The sequence below is a fragment of the Ranitomeya variabilis genome, chromosome 7 (genome assembly GCF_051348905.1).
Source record: "Ranitomeya variabilis isolate aRanVar5 chromosome 7, aRanVar5.hap1, whole genome shotgun sequence".
Taxonomy (NCBI): Eukaryota; Metazoa; Chordata; class Amphibia; order Anura; family Dendrobatidae; genus Ranitomeya; species Ranitomeya variabilis.
This window is the reverse complement of record NC_135238.1, coordinates 4,469,026-4,495,564: the sequence shown is the minus strand read 5'-3', so window position 1 is coordinate 4,495,564 and position 26,539 is coordinate 4,469,026. Positions and strand designations below refer to the sequence as shown.

The window sequence follows — 26,539 nt, the reverse complement described above, 5'->3', positions numbered from 1 at the left end:
GGCAGCAAACTGAACATGGGGGGCTAGAAACTAAACATGGGGGCTAGAAACTGAACATGGGGGGATAGAAAATGAACATGGGGGGATAGAAAGTGAACATATGGGTTAGAAAGTAAACATTAGTGGTGGAAACTGAACATGGGGGGCTAGAAACTATACATGGTGGGCTAGAAACTAAACATGGGGGCTAGAAACTAAACATGAGTGGTGGAAACTAAACATGGGGGGGTAGAAACTGAACATGGGGGGTTAGAAAGTAAACGAGGGGTGGAAACTAAGCATGGGGGGCTAGAAAATAAACACGGGGGGTTGAAACTAAATATAGGGGCTAGAAGCTAAACATGAGTGGTGGAAACTAAACATGGGGGAACTAGAAACTAAATATGGGGGGGCTAGAAACCAAACCTGAGGGGTGGAAACTAAACCTGAGGGGGCTAGAAACTAAACGTAAGGGGTGGAAACTAAACCTGGGGAAATAGAAACTGAACATGGGAGCAGAGTAACTAATCATGGGGCGTGGGACCTAAACTGGGGGTATTGAGGACAGCAAGACAAAGCTACAAATCTACTAAAAAAATTGTACGATGTTACTCTTTTTTTGCAGGTGCCAAGAACAGGGCAAGCATCCCGGTAAGGGCCGACCCACAGACTGCACACATTACACTAATGCATAAACGGCTTTAGCAAAATTTGGGCTTCTTACTCCAGCAGACACTTCATCAAGACCAGAGTACAAACCAGTAATCTCCATGAATAGGGACCATCATGTCAATGTGTAAATCTAGAAGTGGGAGTCAGAGTGCACAATATGGTGACACCCTATGGAGGGAGAGTGGTAGTGACGCTGACCTGGTGTAGGGAGAGTAGGAGAGTGCTGATGGCGCTCACCTAGTGGAGGGGGAATAGGAGACTGCTGGTGACACTCACCAGGTAAGGAGAGTAGGAGACTGCTGGTGACACTCACCTGGTGGAGGGAGAGTAGGAGACTGCTGGCGATGCTCACCTGGCGGAGGGAGAGTAGGAGAGTGCTGGTGACGCTCACCTGGTGGAGGGAGAGTAGGAGAGTGCTGGTGATGCTCACCTGGAGGAGGGAGAGTAGAAGAGTGCTGGTGATGCTCACCTGGTGGAGGGAGAGTAGGAGAGTGCTGGTGACGCTCACCTGGTGGAGGGAGAGTAGGAGAGTGCTGGTGATGCTCACCTGGAGGAGGGAGAGTAGAAGAGTGCTGGTGATGCTCACCTGGTGGAGGGAGAGTAGGAGAGTGCTGGTGATGCTCACCTGGTGGAGGGAGAGTAGGAGAGTGCTGGTGATGCTCATCTAGTGAGGTGTGAGTAGGAGTGTGCTGATGATGCTCATCTGGTGAAGGGAGACAAGGACAGTGCTGTGAAGAGAGAGTAAGAGAGTGCTGGTGTTGCTCACGTGGTAAAGGGAGAGTGCTAGTGACACAAATGGTGGAGGGAGAGTAGGAGATTGCTGGTGACGTTCACCTGGTGGAGGGAGAGTATGAGACTGCTGGTGACGCTCACCTGGTGGAGGGAGAGTGCTAGTGACACAAATGGTGGAGGGAGAGTAGGAGAGTGCTGGTGACACTCACCTGGTGGAGGAGCGTAGGAGAGTGCTGGTGATGCTCACCTGGTGGAGGAAGAGTAGGAGAGTGCTGGTGACTCTCACCTGGCGGAGGGAGAGTAGGAGAGTGCTGGTGATGCTCACCTGGCGGAGGGAGAGTAGGAGAGTGCTGGTGACACTCACCTTGTGGAGGGAGAGCAGGAGAGTGCTGGTGATGCTCACCTGGTGGAGGGAGAGTAGGAGAGTGCTGGTGACTCTCACCTGGCGGAGGGAGAGTAGGAGAGTGCCGGTGATGCTCATCTGGTGGGGTGAGAGTAGGAGAGTGCTGGTGACGCTCACCTGGTGGAGGGAGAGTAGGAGAGTGCTGGTGATGCTCACCTGACAGAGGGAGAGTAGGAAAGTGCTGGTGACACTCACCTTGTGGAGGGAGAGTAGGAGAGTGCTGGTGACGCTCACCTGGTGGAGGGAGAGTAGGAGAGTGCTGGTGATGCTCACCTGGTGGAGAGAGAGTAGGAAAGTGCTGGTGACACTCACCTGGTGGAGAGAGAGTAGGAGAGTGCTGGTGACGCTCACCTGGTGAAGGGAGAGTAGGAGAGTGCTGGTGATGCTCACCTGGTGGAGGGAGAGTAGGAGAGTGCTGGTGATGCTCACCTGACGGAGGGAGAGTAGGAAAGTGCTGGTGACACTCACCTTGTGGAGGGAGAGTAGGAGAGTGCTGGTGATGCTCACCTGGTGGAGGGAGAGTAGGAGAGTGCCGGTGATGCTCATCTGGTGGGGTGAGAGTAGGAGAGTGCTGGTGACGCTCACCTGGTGGAGGGAGAGTAGGAGAGTGCTGGTGATGCTCACCTGACGGAGGGAGAGTAGGAAAGTGCTGGTGACACTCACCTTGTGGAGGGAGAGTAGGAGAGTGCTGGTGACACTCACCTGGTGGAGGGAGAGTAGGAGAGTGCTGGTGATGCTCACCTGGTGGAGAGAGAGTAGGAAAGTGCTGGTGACACTCACCTGGTGGAGAGAGAGTAGGAGAGTGCTGGTGACGCTCACCTGGTGAAGGGAGAGTAGGAGAGTGCTGGTGACTCTCACCTGGCGGAGGGAGAGTAGGAGAGTGCCGGTGATGCTCATCTGGTGGGGTGAGAGTAGGAGAGTGCTGGTGACGCTCACCTGGTGGAGGGAGAGTAGGAGAGTGCTGGTGATGCTCACCTGACGGAGGGAGAGTAGGAAAGTGCTGGTGACACTCACCTTGTGGAGGGAGAGTAGGAGAGTGCTGGTGACGCTCACCTGGTGGAGGGAGAGTAGGAGAGTGCTGGTGATGCTCACCTGGTGGAGAGAGAGTAGGAAAGTGCTGGTGACACTCACCTGGTGGAGAGAGAGTAGGAGAGTGCTGGTGACGCTCACCTGGTGAAGGGAGAGTAGGAGAGTGCTGGTGACTCTCACCTGGCGGAGGGAGAGTAGGAGAGTGCCGGTGATGCTCATCTGGTGGGGTGAGAGTAGGAGAGTGCTGGTGACGCTCACCTGGTGGAGGGAGAGTAGGAGAGTGCTGGTGATGCTCACCTGACGGAGGGAGAGTAGGAAAGTGCTGGTGACACTCACCTTGTGGAGGGAGAGTAGGAGAGTGCTGGTGACGCTCACCTGGTGGAGGGAGAGTAGGAGAGTGCTGGTGATGCTCACCTGGTGGAGAGAGAGTAGGAAAGTGCTGGTGACACTCACCTGGTGGAGAGAGAGTAGGAGAGTGCTGGTGACGCTCACCTGGTGAAGGGAGAGTAGGAGAGTGCTGGTGATGCTCACCTGGTGGAGGGAGAGTAGGAGAGTGCTGGTGATGCTCACCTGACGGAGGGAGAGTAGGAAAGTGCTGGTGACACTCACCTTGTGGAGGGAGAGTAGGAGAGTGCTGGTGATGCTCACCTGGTGGAGGGAGAGTAGGAGAGTGCCGGTGATGCTCATCTGGTGGGGTGAGAGTAGGAGAGTGCTGGTGACGCTCACCTGGTGGAGGGAGAGTAGGAGAGTGCTGGTGATGCTCACCTGACGGAGGGAGAGTAGGAAAGTGCTGGTGACACTCACCTTGTGGAGGGAGAGTAGGAGAGTGCTGGTGACGCTCACCTGGTGGAGGGAGAGTAGGAGAGTGCTGGTGATGCTCACCTGGTGGAGAGAGAGTAGGAAAGTGCTGGTGACACTCACCTGGTGGAGAGAGAGTAGGAGAGTGCTGGTGACGCTCACCTGGTGAAGGGAGAGTAGGAGAGTGCTGGTGACGCTCACCTGGTGGAGAGAGAGTAGGAGAGTGCTGGTGACGCTCACCTGGTGGTGTTGTGACAGACACAACTCCTATGTAGGTATGAAGATAAACAGCTACTGCCCCGTGGTCCATGGATAAATCCTTCAGGAGACATTGGATCCAGCTGGATGAACACGTTGGTGGCTGCGCTGCTGGAGGAAATAAATTCTTCAGAAATGATGACGAGGATAAGGCTTTTTATTCACAAAGCGTTTCTACATCGTACCGGTGTCTTTATCAGGTGAGTATAACAAATGTTCAAAGCACAACAGATCAAAGGCCCAGAATGGAGGCCAGTACACAGGGAACACCCACAGGAACAATGAAACCAATAGGGAACTTGGGAAGGGAGGGAAGTTCACCGGGAAGTTACAAACTGATTAAACTTGGAGGGGAAAAAATGGGACCAAACGTATTAATGATAAAGTATAACAGATGACCAATGATTGGAAGGTGGGAGAAGACCCCAGGATGGGCCGGGGGACAGGAGCCCCAGGGGGAATATTTAACAGAGGAGAAACCCAGGCTGAAGAGGGAAAGTGGACAGAGGAAAGAAGGGAACTATACGTATACATGATAACAGAGAAATGAAGGACAAATCAGTACGGAAACGTGATTGGAGAGTAGGAAAAGTGGGAGAAGACCCCAGGATGGGCCGGGGGATAGAAGTCAGGAAGGCAGCGTCAGATGGACCCGTGTAAATCCGCCAACACCGGACTCTGGAGGAGACGTGTCCTGAGCAATGACGAATCGCACTTCTCTATCGGTGTCTGATGGCCCTTAGCTATCCCCCATGACGGTGCCCAGACCACAAGGTCCAAACAGACATGAAGGGGAGGACATGAGCGGCCCGGACCTCAGCCCCATCCTATAATGGAAATTTATCCCGGTCTGACCTCACAAATGCTCTTCTGGATGAAGGGGAAACATTTCCCACAAACTCTTCCAAAATCTTGAAGAACTCCTTCCCTTGAGAGCAGTCGCGCTCAGTGTACATCCACTCACATACGCCGCCCGCCCGCGTACCTGGATCATGTGTTTATTGTGCCATTGTTTCAGGGCGGGGAGCGATGGACAGACGGACACATCTCCGCGGCCTCCGGCCCTCGCATGGTAAGTTTTCTTGGATATTTCCGCTCTTTTTTCCTCCTCCATGTTAGATATCAGCAGATGCCGGGTTCTGGACACAAATTCAGGTCTACATGTTCAGGGTCTTTCTGGGTGACCCCAGAATCCAGGCCCTGGAATGTGAAACTTAACAGGCCCATGTTGCCCCCATCCTTCTCCAGACGGGGGTCCGCATTACTAACATTACCCTGCCTGAAGGAAGCCAAGAGTTACTACAAGACCTAGATTTCCTATAATACCGCCACGCCATGACCTCCCAGTGACCGGATCCTGCCAGGTGGCGCTTACCAGTGTCCGACATCATTACCTGACTGCAAGTTTGTGATTTGTGCACGTGCAGGCAAATACTGATTGCTGGGACCGGTAAGCGGAGCGGGATCCTAATGGTGCGCACATTTCACTCTATACTACACACTGTTAGGATCTGCAGACCGCGGACCGCCCCTATAAGAAACATGATTGTACCCAGACCAATATCAGCATCAACACTGCAGTACAATAGATAAATAATACCGCCACTCCATTCCCGCATATTCCCAGCATATACAGTAGTGATAATACTCATCAGTACCCTTACATATCACCGCCACACAGTGACCATATAGTGGTGACACCAGGTCTACAGCAGTGACGTCTCGCTGATTGTTGTCGTTCATTGTCTCTTTTCTTTTCCTTTCGGCCCAGACCGCTATGATCTCTTCTTCCATCCATAACTCGTTACTGCTTCTCCAGCCCCTCCTCATATTCTCCACCACACAGCACTATAGCCAGTGCCCCAGACAGTAATAGTGCCCCTCCGTGCCCTGCACCGTAATATCACCGTCCTGCTGTGCCCCACACAGTGTCAGTGCCGTCACCAGGACTAACGAACCCTACATACTAAACTATACAAAGACCAATGTTAGCAGTATCCAAGGCCAAGATGTAGACCAGGGCTTACCGCTGACGTTCTCTGATGGAATCGTTCACTTTCACCGTCTTCTCCATCTGGCCCAGACCAACGTGACAACTTCTCCGGCCAGGACTCGTCTGCAGAGAAAACAACAGACACATCTGACTTCTCACATCTCCAGCACCGTCCATATCTATGCCCGACCTGCACATCCTGCCGATGCCACAATACTGAGCCGAAACATTGCTACTCAGACGATGTGCCAGAAAGAGGGAGATGCCATATCCTCCTTGGAACATTATAAAGCTCCATGATCCCCCATCCAGTATTGATGACCCCCCACACACAGTATGCTGCCCCCATAGTCCCTCCGTAAAAGGATACACAGCACAATGGGGTCTTATCTGGGTATTATGGGCAGAGATGTCATTGAAAGCTGCTCTCCTGTGAGTGTTGTGTGACGCAACCACAATCGTAGGCGAGTTGTTAGCTGCAGCAGTGTCCACAGAGCTTTCACATGTGGCGTCCTGAGGAAGGAGTCGGATTGAATGTGTGTTTCAGACTCAAATCCAACTGTGCATGATCTGTTCCTAAATCAGCAGTGCACTCCTAGTCCCTCCCACACAACATGATGGCCCCAAAAATACCCCACACACCGTATTATGGCCCCCAGTAGACCTCCATGGTCCACCCACACAGTATGATGTGCCCAACAATCCCCCACGCACAGTATGATGCTCCCACAGTCCACCACACACAGAATGATGCCCCCCACACACAGTATGATGTACCCCAACAATCCCTCACACAGTAAGATGCACCCCACATTCCCCCACACACAGTATATGATGCACCCCCACAGTCCTCCACACACAGTATAAAGCACCCCACAGTCCTCCACACAGTATGATGTCCCAAACAATCCCTCACACGGTATGATGCACCCCACAGTCCTTCACAGACACAATGATGTCCCCAACAATCCCCCCACACAGTATGATGCACCCCACAGTTCCCCACAGACAGAATGATGTCCCCAACAATCCCACACACAGTATTATTCACCCCACAGTTCCCCACACAGTATAAAGCACCCCATAGTCCTCCACACATTATGATGTCCCCAACAATCCCCCACACGGTATGATGCACCCCATAGTCCCCCACAGACAGAATGATGTCCCCAACAATCCCTCACACAGTATGATGCACAACACAGTCCCCCCACACATAATATGATGCACCCCACAGTCCCCCACACAGAGTATAATGTCCCCAACAATCCCCCACACAGTATGATTCATGCCACAGTCCCCCACACACAGTATGATGTGCCCAACAATCCCCCACACAGTATGGTGCACCCTGTTGTGAACTCTGTTCTCGAACTCCCTCCTGTGGTCAGGAATGGTATTTCTGTGAGTTCTGTCCGTGGGCTCCCTCTGGTGGCTGAAAGTGGAACTGCTGGTCTTGAAGTGGCTTCCTCAGCTGCATCGTTTAGGACTGGGCTGGTTCCTCTATTTAACTCCGCTCAGATCGTTACTTGATGCCAGCTGTCAATGTATCAGTACTGGTTCAGATCTCTCTTGGATCTCCTGATGACCTGTCTACTTCAGCAGAAGCTAAGTCCCTGCTAAGCTCATTTGTTGTTCATTTGTGTGCTGAATATATTTCTTAGTACCTGCTAAGTTTCTGTCCAGCTGGTTATCATGATATTGTCTCGCTAGCTGGAAGCTCTGGGTTGCAGAGGGGCGCCACCGCACCGTGAGTCGGTGCGGGAGTTTTTTGCTCACTCTGCGTGGCTTTTTGTAGTTTTTTGTGCTGACCGCAAAGATCCCTTTATCTTCTGTCTATTTAGTAAGAATGGCCTCCTTTGCTAAAACCTGTTTCATTCCTGTGTTTGTGCCTCCCTCTTAACTCACAGTCAATATATGTGGGGGGCTGCCCTTTTCCTTTGGGAATTTCTCTGAGGCAAGGTGAGGCTATATTTCTCTTTAGGGGTAGTTACCTCTCAGGCTGTGAAGAGTCGTCTAGGCAGAGTTAGGCACGATCCACGGCTAATTCTAGTGTGTGTGATAATAGGATTAGGGCTGCGGTCAGCAGAGCTCCCACTTCCCAGAGCTTGTCCTATTTTGCAGTTTGACTATCTGGTCATTCCAGGTGTTCCTAACCACCAGGTCCATAACAGTACAGCTGGCCACAAAGTGTTAATGCATCTCAATAGAGGGATAAGAGAAGTTCTGAGACCATTTTTTTTTTCTGCAGTGTGTTTTGTCTTTCTTTTCCCCTTAATCTCTGGGTGGTTCAGGACACAGGTGTAGATATGGACATTCAAGGTCTGTCCTCTTGTATGGATCAACTCACTGCAAGAGTACAAAGCATTCAGGATTATGTAGTTCAGAATCCTATGTTAGAGCCTAGAATTCCAATTCCTGATTTGTTTTCTGGGGATAGATCTAAGTTTCTGAATTTCAAGAATAATTGTAAACTGTTTCTTGCTCTGAAACCTCGCTCCTCCGGTGACCCTAGTCAGCAAGTAAAAATCATTATTTCCTTGTTGCGGGGCGACCCTCAAGACTGGGCATTCTCCCTTGCGCCAGGAGATCCTGCATTGCGTAATGTAGATGCGTTTTTTCCGGCGCTTGGATTGCTCTATGACGAACCAAATTCTGTGGATCAGGCAGAGAAAATCTTGCTGGCTTTATGTCAGGGTCAGGATGATGCTGAAATGTATTGTCAGAAGTTTAGAAAGTGGTCTGTGCTTACTCAATGGAATGAGTGTGCCCTGGCAGCAATTTTCAGAAAGGGTCTTTCTGAGGGCCTTAAGGATGTTATGGTGGGGTTCCCCACGCCTGCTGGTCTGAATGAATCAATGTCCTTGGCTATTCAGATCGATCGGCGTTTGCGGGAGCGTAAAGTTGTGCACCATATGGCGGTGTCCTCTGAGCAGAGGCCTGAGCCTATGCAATGTGATAGGACTTTGACCAGAGCTGAACGGCAAGAACACAGACGTCAGAATGAGCTGTGTTTTTACTGTGCTGACTCCACTCATGCTATCTCTGATTGTCCTAAGCGCACTAAGCGGTTCGCTAGGTCCGTCACCATTGGTACTATACAGCCTAAATTTCTTTTGTCCGTTACTTTGATTTGCTCATTGTCGTCCTACTCTGTTATGGCATTTGTGGATTCTGGCGCAGCCCTGAATTTGATGGACTTGGAGTATGCCAGGCGCTGTGGTTTTTTCTTGGAGCCCTTGTAGCATCCTATTCCATTAAGGGGAATTGATGCTACGCCTTTGGCCAAGAATAAGCCTCAGTACTGGACCCAGTTGACCATGTGCATGGCTCCTGCACATCGGGAAGATATTCGCTTTTTGGTGTTGCATAATTTGCATGATGTGGTCGTGTTGGGTTTGCCATGGCTACAGGTCCATAATCCAGTATTGGACTGGAAATCAATGTCTGTGTCCAGTTGGGGTTGTCAAGGGGCCCATGGTGATGTTCCAGCGTTGTCAATTTCTTCTTCCACTCCTTCTGAAGTACCTGAGTTTTTGTCGGATTACCAGGATGTATTTGATGAGCCCAAATCTAGTGCCCTACCTCCTCATAGGGGTTGTGATTGTGCTATTAATTTGATTCCTGGTAGTAAATTTCCTAAGGGCCGACTTTTCAATTTGTCTGTACCAGAACACGCCGCTATGCGGAGCTATATAAAGGAGTCCTTGGAGAAAGGGCATATTCGCCCGTCGTCATCACCATTGGGAGCAGGGTTCTTTTTTGTGGGCCAAGAAGGATGGTTCTCTGAGACCTTGTATAGATTACCGCCTTCTTAATAAAATCACGGTCAAATTTCAGTACCCTTTGCCTCTACTGTCTGATTTGTTTGCTCGGATTAAGGGGGCTAGTTGGTTTACCAAGATAGATCTTCGAGGAGCGTATAATCTTGTGCGTATTAAGCAGGGCGATGAATGGAAAACCGCGTTTAATACGCCCGAGGGCCATTTTGAGTATCTGGTGATGCCATTCGGGCTTTCTAATGCGCCATCTGTATTCCAGTCCTTTATGCATGACATCTTCCGAAAGTATCTGGATAAATTCATGATAGTATATTTGGATGATATTTTGGTCTTTTCGGATGATTGGGAGTCTCATGTGAAGCAGGTCAGAATGGTGTTCCAAGTCCTTCGTGCTAATTCCTTGTTTGTGAAGGGGTCTAAGTGTCTCTTCGGAGTTCAGAAGGTTTCCTTTTTGGGCTTCATTTTTTCCCCTTCTACTATCAAGATGGATCCAGTTAAAGTCCAGGCTATTTATGATTGGACTCAGCCTACATCTGTAAAGAGCCTTCAGAAATTCCTGGGCTTTGCGAATTTTTATCGTCGCTTTATCGCTAATTTTTCTAGTGTTGTTAAACCACTGACTGATTTGACCAAGAAAGGTGCGGATGTGGTTAATTGGTCCTCTGCGGCCGTTGAGGCGTTTCAGGAGCTGAAACGTCGTTTTTCTTTGGCCCCTGTGTTGTGTCAGCCAGATGTTTCGCTCCCTTTTCAGGTCGAGGTTGATGCTTCTGAGATTGGAGCTGGGGCTGTTTTGTCTCAGAGAAGTTCTGATGGCTCTGTGATGAAGCCATGTGCTTTCTTTTCTAGGAAGTTTTCGCCTGCTGAGCGTAATTATGATGTTGGCAATCGGGAGTTGTTGGCTATGAAGTGGGCATTTGAGGAGTGGCGACATTGGCTTGAGGGCACCAAGCATCGCGTGGTGGTCCTGACGGATCACAAGAATCTGACTTATCTCGAGTCTGCCAAGCGATTGAACCCTAGACAGGCTCGATGGTCACTGTTTTTCTCTCGTTTCGATTTCGTGGTTTCATACCTTCCGGGTTCTAAGAATGTGAAGGCTGATGCCCTTTCAAGGAGTTTTGTGCCTGATTCTCCGGGAGTTTCTGAGCCGGCTGGTATTCTCAAAGAGGGGGTAATTTTGTCTGCCATCTCCCCTGATTTGCGGCGGGTTCTACAGGAGTTTCAGGCGGATAGACCTGACTGCTGTCCTGCAGAGAGACTGTTTGTCCCTGATAGATGGACTAGTAGGGTTATCTCGGAGATTCATTGTTCGGTGTTGGCTGGTCATCCTGGAATTTTTGGTACCAGAGATTTGGTGGCTAGGTCCTTTTGGTGGCCTTCCTTGTCGCGGGATGTGCGTTCTTTTGTGCAGTCCTGTGGAACTTGTGCTCGGGCGAAACCCTGCTGTTCTCATGCCAGTGGGTTACTTTTGCCCTTGCTGGTCCCGAAGAGGCCCTGGACGCATGTTTCCATGGATTTTATTTCAGATCTCCCTGTCTCTCAAAGGATGTCGGTCATCTGGGTGGTTTGTGATCGCTTCTCTAAGATGGTCCATTTGGTACCCTTGCCTAAGTTGCCTTCATCCTCTGATTTGGTTCCGTTGTTTTTCCAGCATGTGGTTCGTTTGCATGGCATTCCGGAGAACATTGTGTCGGACAGAGGTTCTCAGTTTGTTTCGAGGTTTTGGCGGTCCTTTTGTGCTAAGATGGGCATTGATTTGTCTTTTTCTTCGGCTTTCCATCCTCAGACAAATGGCCAAACTGAACGAACCAATCAGACTTTGGAGACCTATCTGAGATGCTTTGTTTCTGCTGATCAGGATGATTGGGTGACCTTCTTGCCATTGGCTGAGTTCGCCCTTAATAATCGGGCCAGTTCGGCTACTTTGGTTTCACCTTTTTATTGTAATTCTGGTTTCCATCCTTGTTTTTCTTCAGGGCAGGTGGAGCCTTCTGACTGTCCTGGTGTGGATTCTGTGGTGGACAGGTTGCAGCAAATTTGGACTCATGTAGTGGAGAATTTGACATTGTCACAGGAGAAGGCTCAACGTTTCGCTAACCGCCGTCGCCGTGTTGGTCCTCGACTTCGTGTTGGGGATCTGGTTTGGTTGTCATTTCGTTATGTTCCTATGAAGGTTTCTTCTCCTAAGTTTAAGCCTCGTTTTATTGGGCCTTATAAGATTTCTGAAATCCTCAATCCTGTGTCATTTCGTTTGGACCTTGCAGCTTCTTTTGCCATCCATAATGTGTTCCATAGGTCGTTGTTGCAGAGATATGTGGCGCCTATGGTTCCTTCCGTTGAACCTCCTGCTCCGGTGTTGGTTGAGGGAGAATTGGAGTATGTGGTGGAGAAGATTCTAGATTCTCGTATCTCGAGATGGAAACTTCAGTATCTGGTCAAATGGAAGGGCTTTGGTCAGGAGGATAATTCCTGGGTTCTTGCCTCCGATGTCCATGCTGCCGATTTAGTTCGTGCCTTTCATTTGGCTCGTCCTGATCGGCCAGGGGGTTCTGGTGAGGGTTTGGTGACCCCTCCTCAAGGGGGGGTACTGTTGTGAACTCTGTTCTCGAACTCCCTCCTGTGGTCAGGAATGGTATTTCTGTGAGTTCTGTCCGTGGGCTCCCTCTGGTGGCTGAAAGTGGAACTGCTGGTTTTGAAGTGGCCTCCTCAGCTGCATCGTTTAGGACTGGGCTGGTTCCTCTATTTAACTCCGCTCAGATCGTTACCTGATGCCAGCTGTCAATGTATCAGTACTGGTTTAGATCTCACTTGGATCTCCTGATGACCTGTCTACTTCAGCAGAAGCTAAGTCCCTGCTAAGCTCTTTATTGTTCATTTGTGTGCTGAATATATTTCTTAGTACCTGCTAAGTTTCTGTCCAGCTGGTTATCATGATATTGTCTCGCTAGCTGGAAGCTCTGGGTTGCAGAGGGGCACCACCGCACCGTGAGTCGGTGCGGGAGTTTTTTGCTCACTCTGCGTGGCTTTTTGTAGTTTTTTGTGCTGACCGCAAAGATCCCTTTATCTATCTTCTGTCTATTTAGTCAGTCTGGCCTCCTTTGCTAAAACATGTTTCATTCCTGTGTTTGTGCCTCCCTCTTAACTCACAGTCAATATATGTGGGGGGCTGCCTTTTTCCTTTGGGGAATTTCTCTGAGGCAAGGTGAGGCTGTATTTCTCTTTAGGGGTAGTTACCTCTCAGGCTGTGAAGAGTCGTCTAGGCAGAGTTAGGCACGATCCATGGCTAATTCTAGTGTGTGTGATAATAGGATTAGGGTTGCGGTCTGCAGAGCTCCCACTTCCCAGAGCTTGTCCTATTTTGCAGTTTGACTATCTGGTCATTCCAGGTGCTCCTAACCCCCAGGTCCATAACAGCACCCCACATTCCCCCACAGTATGATGTCCCCAGCAATCCCCACACACACAGTATGATGTACCCCACAGTCCCCCACACAGTATGATGTCCCCAACAATCCCCCACATACAGTATGATGCACCCCACAGTTCCCCACACACAGTATGATGCACCCCACAGTTCCCCACACACATTATGATGTGCCCCACAGTCCCCCACACACAGTTTGATGCACCCCACAGTCCCTCACACAGTATGATGCACCCCACTGTCTCTCACACAGTATGATGCACCCCAGAGTCCCCCACACACAGAATGATGTCCCCAACAATCTCCCACACACAGTATGATGCATCCTACAGTTCCCCACACATAGTATGATGCACCCCACAGTTCCCCACACACAGTATAATGCACCCCACAGTCCCCCACACAGAATGATGCACCCCACAGTCCCCCACACACAGTATAATGCACCCCACAGTTCCCCACACAGAATGATGCACCCCACAGTCCCCCACACACAGTATAAAGTACCCCACAGTTCCCCACACAGAATGATGCACCCCACAGTCCCCCACACACAGAATGATGTCCCCAACAATCCCCCACACACAGTATGATGCACTCCACAGTCCCTCACACACATTACGATGCACCCCAGTCCCTCACTCACGGAATGATGCACCCCATAGTCCCCCACACAGTATGATGCACCCCTGTTGTGAATTCTGCTTTTTGGTTCCCTCCGGTGGTGGTAGGTGGTAATGCAGGTGTCCCTGGGTTTCAGTCCTGGTCAGGTGTTTCTGCTGATTGCAGTTCTGACTGGGGTATTTAGGTGTGCAGGATTCATTAGTCCTTGCCAGTTGTCAATTGTTGTTGGGAGGTGTTGGACCTCTGCCTGGTTCCTCCTGCCTTTCTGCCAAATCAGCAAAGATAAGTGTCTGGTTTTGTTTCTGTGGCACACATGCTATGTGCTTCATGATTCAGTGCTATTCTTTTGTGTTTTCTTGTCCAGCTTAGATTGTGTCAGTATTTTCTCAGTCTTGTTGGATTCTCTGGGGTTGCAGATATTCACTCCACGTCTTTAGTTAGATTGTGGAATTTTTGTATTATCTGCTGTGGATATTTTTTGAAGGGTTTTAATACTGACCGCCTAGTATTCTGTCCTATCCTTTCCTACTTAGCTAGAGTGGCCTCTTTTGCTAAATCTTGTTTTCTGCCTGCGTGTGTCTTTTCTTCTCCTACTCACAGTCATTATTCGTGGGGGGCTGCCTATCCTTTGGGGGTCTGCTCTGAGGCAAGGTAGTATTCCTATTTCCATCTATAGGGGTATTTAGTCCTCCGGCTGTGTCGAGGTGTCTAGGGTTTGTTAGGCACACCCCACGGCTACTTCTAGTTGCGGTGTTAGTTCAGGATCTGCGGTCAGTACAGTTTCCACCTACTCCAGAGAAAGTTTAATGCGGCTCCAAGGTCACCGGATCATAACACACCCCACAATCCCCTGCACACAGAATGATATCCCCAACAATCCATCACACAGTATGATGCACCCCACAGTCCCCCCACACACAGTACGATGCACCCCACAGTCCCCTCAAATAGTATGATGGCCTATTAACATAAATCCCCCAAAGCGTATAGTTGCCTATTACCGGTTCCTGTCCACTGCAGCCTCTGTTTCCTCCTCTGGCTCACATATACAGTGGGCCAGTGGCAGCGCAGCGATGCAGTAATGTGATCCCGCTATATCGTCCCCTGCATGGCGCCGACCTCTTTCAGACCGCAGTTCTGCAGCAGCCTGTGTCCTGCTGGGGTAAGTGGTGGAGCAAGGAGTCAGTGGCGCTCTGCTCCTTTACAGTAGTGGACGCCGAGTTGTTACCTTATTGTCGACATGAGGATGCGGATACTGTCAGGTGTTGTGATTAATTGGCCATTTGCCAGAATTGACGACCTGGCCCCGAACGTGGTGTCGATGTTCCTCCTGGATTCTGCCGTGTGACACTGATGTTCTTTCTCTTTCAGAATCGCCGCTGCATGGTTGTCTTCATCGCTTGTGTAGCCATTGCTGGGATCATTCTCATCATAGTGTTGAGCACTTCTCATCTGCGTGAGACTACTATTCCCCACACCACGGTGGCCCCAGCTCGGCATGTCACCATCAGTAACTGGGCTACCACACCCTACAACCACAGCTCTGAGTAACAATGATCGGATATGACCCCGCCCACCCAGTGAGGTCATCAGCTGATGACAGCTAGTCCGGCCCCCGCGGAGCATCGCATCTCTTGTTTTGGCCTGATTTCTTATTAGTCCTCGCTTTGTTACTATTCAGCCAGGATCGGGTTAATGCTTTAATCATCTATTCTCACAATCCTGTAAAAATGTTCCCTAAGGAATAAACACACGATCTGCTGACAGCGAGTTCATGATATGTTGTGAAAATGTAAAGGTTATTTTATATCCCTTCACCAGGGGGAGCCGTGCTGCACACAATGGTTGTTCTATACTCCTCCACCAGAGGGAGCCGTGCTGCACACAATGGTTGTTCTATGCTCCTCCACCAGGGGGTGCCGTGCTGCACACAGTGGTTGTTCTATACTCCTCCACCAGGGGGAGCCGTGCCGCACACAATGGTTGTTCTATACTCCTCCACCAGGGGGAGCCGTGCTGCACACAGTGGTTGTTCTATACTCCTCCACCAGAGGGAGCCGTGCTGCACACAATGGTTGTTCTATACTCCTCCACCAGAGGGAGCCGTGCTGCACACAATGGTTGTTCTATACTCCTCCACCAGAGGGAGCCGTGCTGCACACAGTGGTTGTTCTATACTCCTCCACCAGGGGGAGCCGTGCTGCACACAATGGTTGTTCTATACTCCTCCACCAGGGGGAGCCGTGCTGCACACAATAGTTGTTCTATACTCCTCCACCAGAGGGAGCCGTGCTGCACACAATGGTTGTTCTATACTCCTCCACCAGAGGGAGCCGTGCTGCACACAATGGTTGTTCTATACTCCTCCACCAGGGGGTGCCGTGCTGCACACAGTGGTTGTTCTATACTCCTCCACCAGGGGGAGCCGTGCTGCACACAGTGGTTGTTCTATACTCCTCCACCAGAGGGAGCCGTGCTGCACACAATAGTTGTTCTATACTCCTCCACCAGGGGGAGCCGTGCTGCACACAATGGTTGTTCTATGCTCCTCCACCAGGGGGAGCCGTGCTGCACACAATGGTTGTTCTATACTCCTCCACCAGAGGGAGCCGTGCTGCACACAATGGTTGTTCTATACTCCTCCACCAGGGGGAGCCGTGCTGCACACAATGGTTGTTCTATACTCCTCCACCAGGGGGAGCCGTGCTGCACACAATGGTTGTTCTATGCTCCTCCACCAGGGGGAGCCGTGCTGCACACAATGGTTGTTCTATACTCCTCCACCAGAGGGAGCCGTGCTGCACACAATGGTTGTTCTATACTCCTACACCAGGGGGAGCCGTGCTGCACACAATGGTTGTTCTATACTCCACCACCAGAGGGAGCCGTGCTGCACACAATGGTTGTTCTATACTCCACCACCAGAGGGAGCCGTGCTGCACACAATGGTTGTTCTATACTCCTCCACCAGGGGGAGCCGTGCTGCACACAGTGGTTGCTCTATACTCCTCCACCAGAGGGAGCCGTGCCGCACACAATGGTTGTTCTATACTCCACCACCAGAGGGAGCCGCGCTGCACACAATGGTTGTTCTATACTCCTCCACCAGGGGGAGCCGTGCTGCACACAATGGTTGTTCTATACTCCTCCACCAGGGGGAGCCGTGCTGCACACAATGGTTGCTCTATACTCCTAAACCAGGGGGAGCCGTGCTGCACACAATGGTTGTTCTATACTCCTCCACCAGGGGGAGCCGTGCTGCACACAATGGTTGTTCTATACTCCTCCACCAGGGGGAGCCGTGCCGCACACAATGGTTGTTCTATACTCCTCCACCAGGGGGAGCCGTGCTGCACACAATGGTTGTTCTATACTCCTCCACCAGGGGGAGCCGTGCTGCACACAATGGTTGTTCTATACTCCTCCACCAGAGGGAGCCGTGCTGCACACAATGGTTGTTCTATGCTCCTCCACCAGGGGGAGCCGCGCTGCACACAGTGGTTGTTCTATACTCCTCCACCAGGGGGAGCCGTGCTGCACACAATGGTTGTTCTATACTCCTCCACCAGGGGGAGCCGCGCTGCACACAGTGGTTGTTCTATACTCCTCCACCAGGGGGAGCCGTGCTGCACACAATGGTTGTTCTATACTCCTCCACCAGGGGGAGCCGCGCTGCGCACAATGGTTGTTCTATACTCCTCCACCAGGGGGAGCCGTGCCGCACACAATGGTTGTTCTATACTCCTCCACCAGAGGGAGCCGTGCTGCACACAATGGTTGTTCTCTACTCCTCCACCAGAGGGAGCCGTGCTGCACACAATGGTTGTTCTATACTCCTCCACCAGGGGGAGCCGTGCTGCACACAATGGTTGTTCTATACTCCTCCACCAGAGGGAGCCGTGCTGCACACAATGGTTGCTCTATACTCCTCCACCAGAGGGAGCCGTGCTGCACACAGTGGTTGTTCTATACTCCTCCACCAGAGGGAGCCGTGCTGCACACAATGGTTGTTCTATACTCCTCCACCAGGGGGAGCCGTGCTGCACACAATGGTTGTTCTATACTCCTCCACCAGAGGGAGCCGTGCTGCACACAATGGTTGTTCTATCCTCCTCCACCAGAGGGAGCCGTGCTGCACACAATGGTTGTTCTATACTCCTCCACCAGGGGGAGCCGTGCCGCACACAATGGTTGTTCTATACTCCTCCACCAGAGGGAGCCGTGCTGCACACAATAGTTGTTCTATACTCCTCCACCAGGGGGAGCCGTGCTGCACACAATGGTTGTTCTATACTCCTCCACCAGGGGGAGCCGTGCTGCACACAATGGTTGTTCTATACTCCTCCACCAGGGGGGAGCCGTGCTGCACACAATGGTTGTTCTATACTCCTCCACCAGGGGGAGCCGTGCTGCACACAATGGTTGTTCTATGCTCCTCCACCAGGGGGAGCCGTGCCGCACACAATGGTTGTTCTATACTCCTCCACCAGGGGGAGCCGTGCTGCACACAATGGTTGTTCTATACTCCTCCACCAGGGGGAGCCGTGCTGCACACAATAGTTGTTCTATACCCCTCCACCAGGGGGAGCCGTGCTGCACACAATGGTTGTTCTATACTCCTCCACCAGGGGGAGCCGTGCTGCACACAATGGTTGTTCTATACTCCTCCACCAGGGGGAGCAGTGCTGCACACAGTGGTTGTTCTATACTCCTCCACCAGGGGGAGCCGTGCTGCACACAATGGTTGTTCTATACTCCTCCACCAGGGGGAGCCGTGCTGCACACAATGGTTGTTCTATACTCCTCCACCAGGGGGAGCCGTGCTGCACACAATGGTTGTTCTATGCTCCTCCACCAGAGGGAGCCGTGCTGCACACAATGGTTGTTCTATGCTCCTCCACCAGGGGGAGCCGTGCTGCACACAGTGGTTGTTCTATACTCCTCCACCAGAGGGAGCCGTGCTGCACACAGTGGTTGTTCTATACTCCTCCACCAGGGGGAGCCGTGCTGCACACAATGGTTGTTCTATACTCCTCCACCAGGGGGAGCAGTGCTGCACACAGTGGTTGTTCTATACTCCTCCACCAGGGGGAGCCGTGCTGCACACAATGGTTGTTCTATACTCCTCCACCAGGGGGAGCCGTGCTGCACACAATGGTTGTTCTATACTCCTCCACCAGGGGGAGCCGTGCTGCACACAATGGTTGTTCTATACTCCTCCACCAGGGGGAGCCGTGCTGCACACAATGGTTGTTCTATGGTCCTCCACCAGAGGGAGCCGTGCTGCACACAGTGGTTGTTCTATACTCCTCCACCAGGGGGAGCCGTGCTGCACACAATGGTTGTTCTATACTCCTCCACCAGGGGGAGCCGTGCCGCACACAATGGTTGTTCTATGCTCCTCCACCAGGGGGAGCAGTGCTGCACACAATGGTTGTTCTATACTCCTCCACCAGAGGGAGCCGCGCTGCACACAATGGTTGTTCTATACTCCTCCACCAGGGGGAGCCATGCTGCACACAATGGTTGTTCTATGCTCCTCCACCAGGGGGAGCCGTGCTGCACACAATGGTTGTTCTATACTCCTCCACCAGAGGGAGCCGTGCTGCACACAATGGTTGTTCTATACTCCTCCACCAGAGGGAGCCGTGCTGCACACAATGGTTGTTCTATACTCCTCCACCAGGGGGAGCCGTGCTGCACACAATGGTTGTTCTATACTCCTCCACCAGGGGGAGCCGTGCTGCACACAATGGTTGTTCTATACTCCTCCACCAGGGGGAGCCGTGCTGCACACAATGGTTGTTCTATACTCCTCCACCAGGGGGAGCCGTGCTGCACACAATGGTTGTTCTATACTCCTCCACCAGGGGGAGCCGTGCTGCACACAATGGTTGTTCTATACTCCTCCACCAGAGGGAGCCGTGCTGCACACAGTGGTTGTTCTATACTCCTCCACCAGAGGGAGCCGTGCTGCACACAATGGTTGTTCTATACTCCTAAACCAGGGGGAGCCGTGCTGCACACAGTGGTTGTTCTATGCTCCTCCACCAGAGGGAGCCGTGCTGCACACAGTGGTTGTTCTATACTCCTCCACCAGAGGGAGCCGCGCTGCACACAATGGTTGTTCTATACTCCTCCACCAGGGGGAGCCGTGCTGCACACAATGGTTGTTCTATGCTCCTCCACCAGGGGGAGCCGTGCTGCACACAATGGTTGTTCTATACTCCTCCACCAGAGGGAGCCGTGCTGCACACAATGGTTGTTCTATACTCCTCCACCAGGGGGAGCCGTGCTGCACAATGGTTGTTCTATACTCCTCCACCAGAGGGAGCCGTGCTGCACACAATGGTTGTTCTGTACTCCTCCACCAGAGGGAGCCGTGCTGCACACAATGGTTGTTCTATACTCCTCCACCAGGGGGAGCCGTGCTGCACACAGTGGTTGTTCTATGCTCCTCCACCAGGGGGAGCCGTGCTGCACACAATGGTTGTTCTATGCTCCTCCACCAGGGGGAGCCGTGCTGCACACAATGGTTGTTCTATACTCCTCCACCAGAGGGAGCCGTGCTGCACACAATGGTTGTTCTATACTCCTCCACCAGGGGGAGCCGTGCTGCACACAATGGTTGTTCTATACTCCTCCACCAGAGGGAGCCGTGCTGCACACAATGGTTGTTCTATACTCCTCCACCAGGGGGAGCCGTGCTGCACACAATGGTTGTTCTATACTCCTCCACCAGGGGGAGCCGTGCTGCACACAATGGTTGTTCTATACTCCTCCACCAGGGGGAGCCGTGCTGCACACAATGGTTGTTCTGTACTCCTCCACCAGGGGGAGCCGTGCTGCACACAATGGTTGTTCTATACTCCTCCACCAGGGGGAGCCGTGCTGCACACAATGGTTGTTCTATACTCCTCCACCAGAGGGAGCCGTGCTGCACACAATGGTTGTTCTATACTCCTCCACCAGGGGGAGCCGTGCTGCACACAATGGTTGTTCTATACTCCTCCACCAGGGGGAGCCGTGCTGCACACAATGGTTGTTCTATACTCCTCCACCAGGGGGAGCCGCGCTGCACACAGTGGTTGTTCTATACTCCTCCACCAGGGGGAGCCGTGCTGCACACAATGGTTGTTCTATGCTCCTCCACCAGGGGGAGCCGTGCTGCACACAATGGTTGTTCTATATCCCTCCACCAGAGGGAGCCGTGCTGCACACAATGGTTGTTCTATACTCCTCCACCAGGGGGAGCCGCGCTGCACACAATGGTTGTTCTATACTCCTCCACCAGAGGGAGCCGTGCTGCACACAATGGTTGTTCTATCCTCCTCCACCAGGGGGAGCCGTGCTGCACACAATGGTTGTTCTATACTCCTCCACCAGGGGGAGCCGTGCTGCACACAATGGTTGTTCTATACTCCTCCACCAGAGGGAGCCGTGCTGCACACAATGGTTGTTCTATACTCCTCCACCAGGGGGAGCCGTGCCGCACACAATGGTTGTTCTATACTCCTCCACCAGGGGGAGCCGCGCTGCACACAATGGTTGTTCTATACTCCTCCACCAGGGGGAGCCGTGCTGCACACAATGGTTGTTCTATACTCCTCCACCAGGGGGAGCCGTGCTGCACACAATAGTTGTTCTATACTCCTCCACCAGGGGGAGCCGTGCTGCACACAATGGTTGTTCTATACTCCTCCACCAGGGGGAGCCGTGCCTCACACAATGGTTGTTCTATACTCCTCCACCAGAGGGAGCCGTGCTGCACACAATGGTTGTTCTATACTCCTCCACCAGGGGGAGCCGTGCTGCACACAATGGTTGTTCTATACTCCTCCACCAGGGGGAGCCGTGCTGCACACAATGGTTGTTCTATACTCCTCCACCAGAGGGAGCCGTGCTGCACACAATGGTTGTTCTATACTCCTCCACCAGGGGGAGCCGTGCTGCACACAATGGTTGTTCTATACTCCTCCACCAGAGGGAGCCGTGCTGCACACAATGGTTGTTCTATACTCCTCCACCAGAGGGAGTCGTGCTGCACACAATGGTTGTTCTATACTCCTCCACCAGGGGGAGCCGCGATGCACACAATGGTTGTTCTATACTCCTCCACCAGAGGGAGCCGTGCTGCGCACAATGGTTGTTCTATATTCCTCCACCAGGGGGAGCCGTGCTGCACACAATGGTTGTTCTATACTCCTCCACCAGGGGGAGCCGTGCCGCACACAATGGTTGTTCTATACTCCTCCACCAGGGGGAGCCGTGCCGCACACAATGGTTTTTCTATACTCCTCCACCAGGGGGAGCCGTGCTGCACACAATGGTTGTTCTATACTCCTCCACCAGGGGGAGCCGTGCTGCACACAATGGTTGTTCTATACTCCTCCACCAGGGGGAGCCGTGCTGCACACAATGGTTGTTCTATACTCCTCCACCAGGGGGAGCCGTGCTGCACACAATGGTTGTTCTATACTCCTCCACCAGGGGGAGCCGTGCTGCACACAATGGTTGTTCTATACTCCTCCACCAGGGGGAGCCGTGCTGCACACAATAGTTGTTCTATACTCCTCCACCAGGGGGAGCCGTGCTGCACACAATGGTTGTTCTATCCTCCTCCACCAGACGGAGCCGCGCTGCACACAATGGTTGTTCTATACTCCTCCACCAGGGGGAGCCGCGCTGCACACAATGGTTGTTCTATACTCCTCCACCAGGGGGAGCCGTGCTGCACACAATGGTTGTTCTATACTCCTCCACCAGGGGGAGCCGTGCTGCACACAATGGTTGTTCTATACTCCTCCACCAGGGGGAGCCGTGCTGCACACACTGGTTGTTCTATGCTCCTCCACCAGGGGGAGCAGTGCTGCACACAATGGTTGTTCTATACTCCTCCACCAGGGGGAGCCGTGCTGCACACACTGGTTGTTCTATGCTCCTCCACCAGGGGGAGCAGTGCTGCACACAATGGTTGTTCTATCCTCCTCCACCAGGGGGAGCCGTGCTGCGCAGAATGGTTGTTCTATACTCCTCCACCAGGGGGAGCCGCGCTGCACACAATGGTTGTTCTATACTCCTCCACCAGGGGGAGCCGTGCCGCACACAATGGTTGTTCTATACTCCTCCACCAGGGGGAGCCGTGCCGCACACAATGGTTGTTCTATACTCCTCCACCAGGGGGAGCCGTGCTGCACACAATGGTTGTTCTATACTCCTCCACCAGGGGGAGCCGTGCTGCACACAATGGTTGTTCTATACTCCTCCACCAGGGGGAGCCGTGCTGCACACAATGGTTGTTCTATACTCCTCCAGCAGGGGGAGCCGTGCTGCACACAATGGTTGTTCTATACTCCTCCACCAGGGGGAGCCGTGCTGCACACAATAGTTGTTCTATACTCCTCCACCAGGGGGAGCCGTGCTGCACACAATGGTTGTTCTATCCTCCTCCACCAGACGGAGCCGCGCTGCACACAATGGTTGTTCTATACTCCTCCACCAGGGGGAGCCGCGCTGCACACAATGGTTGTTCTATACTCCTCCACCAGGGGGAGCCGTGCTGCACACAATGGTTGTTCTATACTCCTCCACCAGGGGGAGCCGTGCTGCACACAATGGTTGTTCTATACTCCTCCACCAGGGGGAGCCGTGCTGCACACACTGGTTGTTCTATGCTCCTCCACCAGGGGGAGCAGTGCTGCACACAATGGTTGTTCTATACTCCTCCACCAGAGGGAGCCGTGCTGCACACAATGGTTGTTCTATCCTCCTCCACCAGGGGGAGCCGTGCTGCGCAGAATGGTTGTTCTATACTCCTCCACCAGGGGGAGCCGCGCTGCACACAATGGTTGTTCTATACTCCTCCACCAGAGGGAGCCGTGCTGCACACAATGGTTGTTCTATACTCCTCCACCAGGGGGAGCCGTGCTGCGCAGAATGGTTGTTCTATACTCCTCCACCAGGGGGAGCCGTGCTGCACACAATGGTTGTTCTATGCTCCTCCACCAGGGGGAGCCGTGCTGCACACAATGGTTGTTCTATACTCCTCCACCAGGGGGAGCCGTGCTGCACACAATGGTTGTTCTATACTCCACCACCAGGGGGAGCCGTGCTGCACACAATGGTTGTTCTATGCTCCTCCACCAGGGGGAGCAGTGCTGCACACAATGGTTGTTCTATACTCCTCCACCAGAGGGAGCCGTGCTGCACACAATGGTTGTTCTATCCTCCTCCACCAGGGGGAGCCGTGCTGCGCAGAATGGTTGTTCTATACTCCTCCACCAGGGGGAGCCGTGCTGCACACAATGGTTGTTCTATACTCCTCCACCAGGGGGAGCCGTGCTGCACACAATGGTTGTTCTATACTCCTCCACCAGAGGGAGCCGTGCTGCACACAATGGTTGTTCTATACTCCTCCACCAGGGGGAGCCGTGCTGCGCAGAATGGTTGTTCTATACTCCTCCACCAGGGGGAGCCGTGCTGCACACAATGGTTGTTCTATACTCCTCCACCAGGGGGAGCCGTGCTGCACACAATGGTTGTTCTATACTCCACCACCAGGGGGAGCCGTGCTGCACACAATGGTTGTTCTATACCCCTCCACCAGAGGGAGCCGTGCTGCACACAATGGTTGTTCTATGGTCCTCCACCAGAGGGAGCCGTGCTGCACACAATGGTTGTTCTATACTCCTCCACCAGGGGGAGCCGTGCTGCACACAATGGTTGTTCTATACTCCTCCACCAGAGGGAGCCGTGCTGCACACAATGGTTGTTCTATATCCCTCCACCAGGGGGAGCCGTGCTGCACACAATGGTTGTTCTATACTCCTCCACCAGGGGGAGCCGTGCTGCACACAGTGGTTGTTCTATACTCCTCCACCAGGGGGAGCCGTGCTGCACACAATGGTTGTTCTATACTCCTCCACCAGAGGGAGCCGTGCTGCACACAATGGTTGTTCTATAGTCCTCCACCAGAGGGAGCCGTGCCGCACACAATGGTTGTTCTATACTCCTCCACCAGGGGGAGCCGTGCTGCACACAATGGTTGTTCTATACTCCTCCACCAGAGGGAGCCGTGCTGCACACAGTGGTTGTTCTATACTCCTCCACCAGGGGGAGCCGTGCTGCACACAGTGGTTGTTCTATCCTCCTCCACCAGGGGGAGCCGTGCTGCACACAATGGTTGTTCTATACTCCTCCACCAGAGGGAGCCGTGCTGCACACAATAGTTGTTCTATACTCCTCCACCAGGGGAAGCCGTGCTGCACACAATGGTTGTTCTATAGTCCTCCACCAGGGGGAGCCGTGCTGCACACAATGGTTGTTCTATACTCCTCCACCAGAGGGAGCCGTGCTGCACACAATGGTTGTTCTATACTCCTCCACCAGGGGGAGCCGTGCTGCACACAATGGTTGTTCTATACTCCTCCACCAGGGGGAGCCGCGCTGCACACAATGGTTGTTCTATACTCCTCCACCAGAGGGAGCCGTGCTGCACACAATGGTTGTTCTATACTCCACCACCAGAGGGAGCCGAGCTGCACACAATGGTTGTTCTATACTCCTCCACCAGGGGGAGCCGTGCTGCGCACAATGGTTGTTCTATACTCCTCCACCAGGGGGAGCCGCGCTGCACACAATGGTTGTTCTATACTCCTCCACCAGAGGGAGCCGTGCCGCACACAATGGTTGTTCTATACTCCTCCACCAGGGGGAGCCGTGCTGCACACAATGGTTGTTCTATCCTCCTCCACCAGGGGGAGCCGTGCTGCACACAATGGTTGTTCTATATTCCTCCACCAGAGGGAGCCGTGCTGCACACAGTGGTTGTTCTATATTCCTCCACCAGAGGGAGCCGTGCTGCACACAATGGTTGTTCTATACTCCTCCACCAGAGGGAGCCGTGCCGCACACAATGGTTGTTCTATACTCCTCCACCAGGGGGAGCCGTGCCGCACACAATGGTTGTTCTATACTCCTCCACCAGGGGGAGCCGCGCTGCACACAATGGTTGTTCTATACTCCTCCACCAGAGGGAGCCGTGCCGCACACAATGGTTGTTCTATACTCCTCCACCAGGGGGAGCCGTGCCGCACACAATGGTTGTTCTATACTCCTCCACCAGGGGGAGCCGTGCCGCACACAATGGTTGTTCTATACTCCTCCACCAGGGGGAGCCGCGCTGCACACAATGGTTGTTCTATACTCCTCCACCAGAGGGAGCCGTGCCGCACACAATGGTTGTTCTATACTCCTCCACCAGGGGGAGCCGCGCTGCACACAGTGGTTGTTCTATATTCCTCCACCAGAGGGAGCCGTGCTGCACACAATGGTTGTTCTATACTCCTCCACCAGGGGGAGCCGTGCTGCACACAATGGTTGTTCTATACTCCTCCACCAGAGGGAGCCGCGCTGCACACAGTGGTTGTTCTATATTCCTCCACCAGAGGGAGCCGTGCTGCACACAATGGTTGTTCTATACTCCTCCACCAGGGGGAGCCGTGCTGCACACAATGGTTGTTCTATCCTCCTCCACCAGGGGGAGCCGTGCTGCACACAATGGTTGTTCTATATTCCTCCACCAGAGGGAGCCGTGCTGCACACAGTGGTTGTTCTATATTCCTCCACCAGAGGGAGCCGTGCTGCACACAATGGTTGTTCTATACTCCTCCACCAGAGGGAGCCGTGCCGCACACAATGGTTGTTCTATACTCCTCCACCAGGGGGAGCCGTGCCGCACACAATGGTTGTTCTATACTCCTCCACCAGGGGGAGCCGCGCTGCACACAATGGTTGTTCTATACTCCTCCACCAGAGGGAGCCGTGCCGCACACAATGGTTGTTCT

At 52.9% G+C, this 26,539-nt stretch overlaps 1 protein-coding gene across 1 annotated transcript in view; it reads left to right on the top strand.

The window, feature by feature from the left end:
* The window catches only part of LOC143785046 (uncharacterized), a 48,393-nt gene extending 32,935 nt beyond the window's left edge, over window positions 1-15,458 (top strand). The window contains exons 4-6 of the mRNA XM_077273704.1: window positions 605-630; window positions 4,890-4,943; window positions 15,066-15,458. Coding sequence (XP_077129819.1) covers window positions 605-630; window positions 4,890-4,943; window positions 15,066-15,245 — 260 coding nt within the window. The 3' untranslated portion in view covers window positions 15,246-15,458. The remainder of the gene's footprint in view (window positions 1-604; window positions 631-4,889; window positions 4,944-15,065) is intronic.
* The last annotated feature ends 11,081 nt before the right edge of the window (window positions 15,459-26,539 follow it).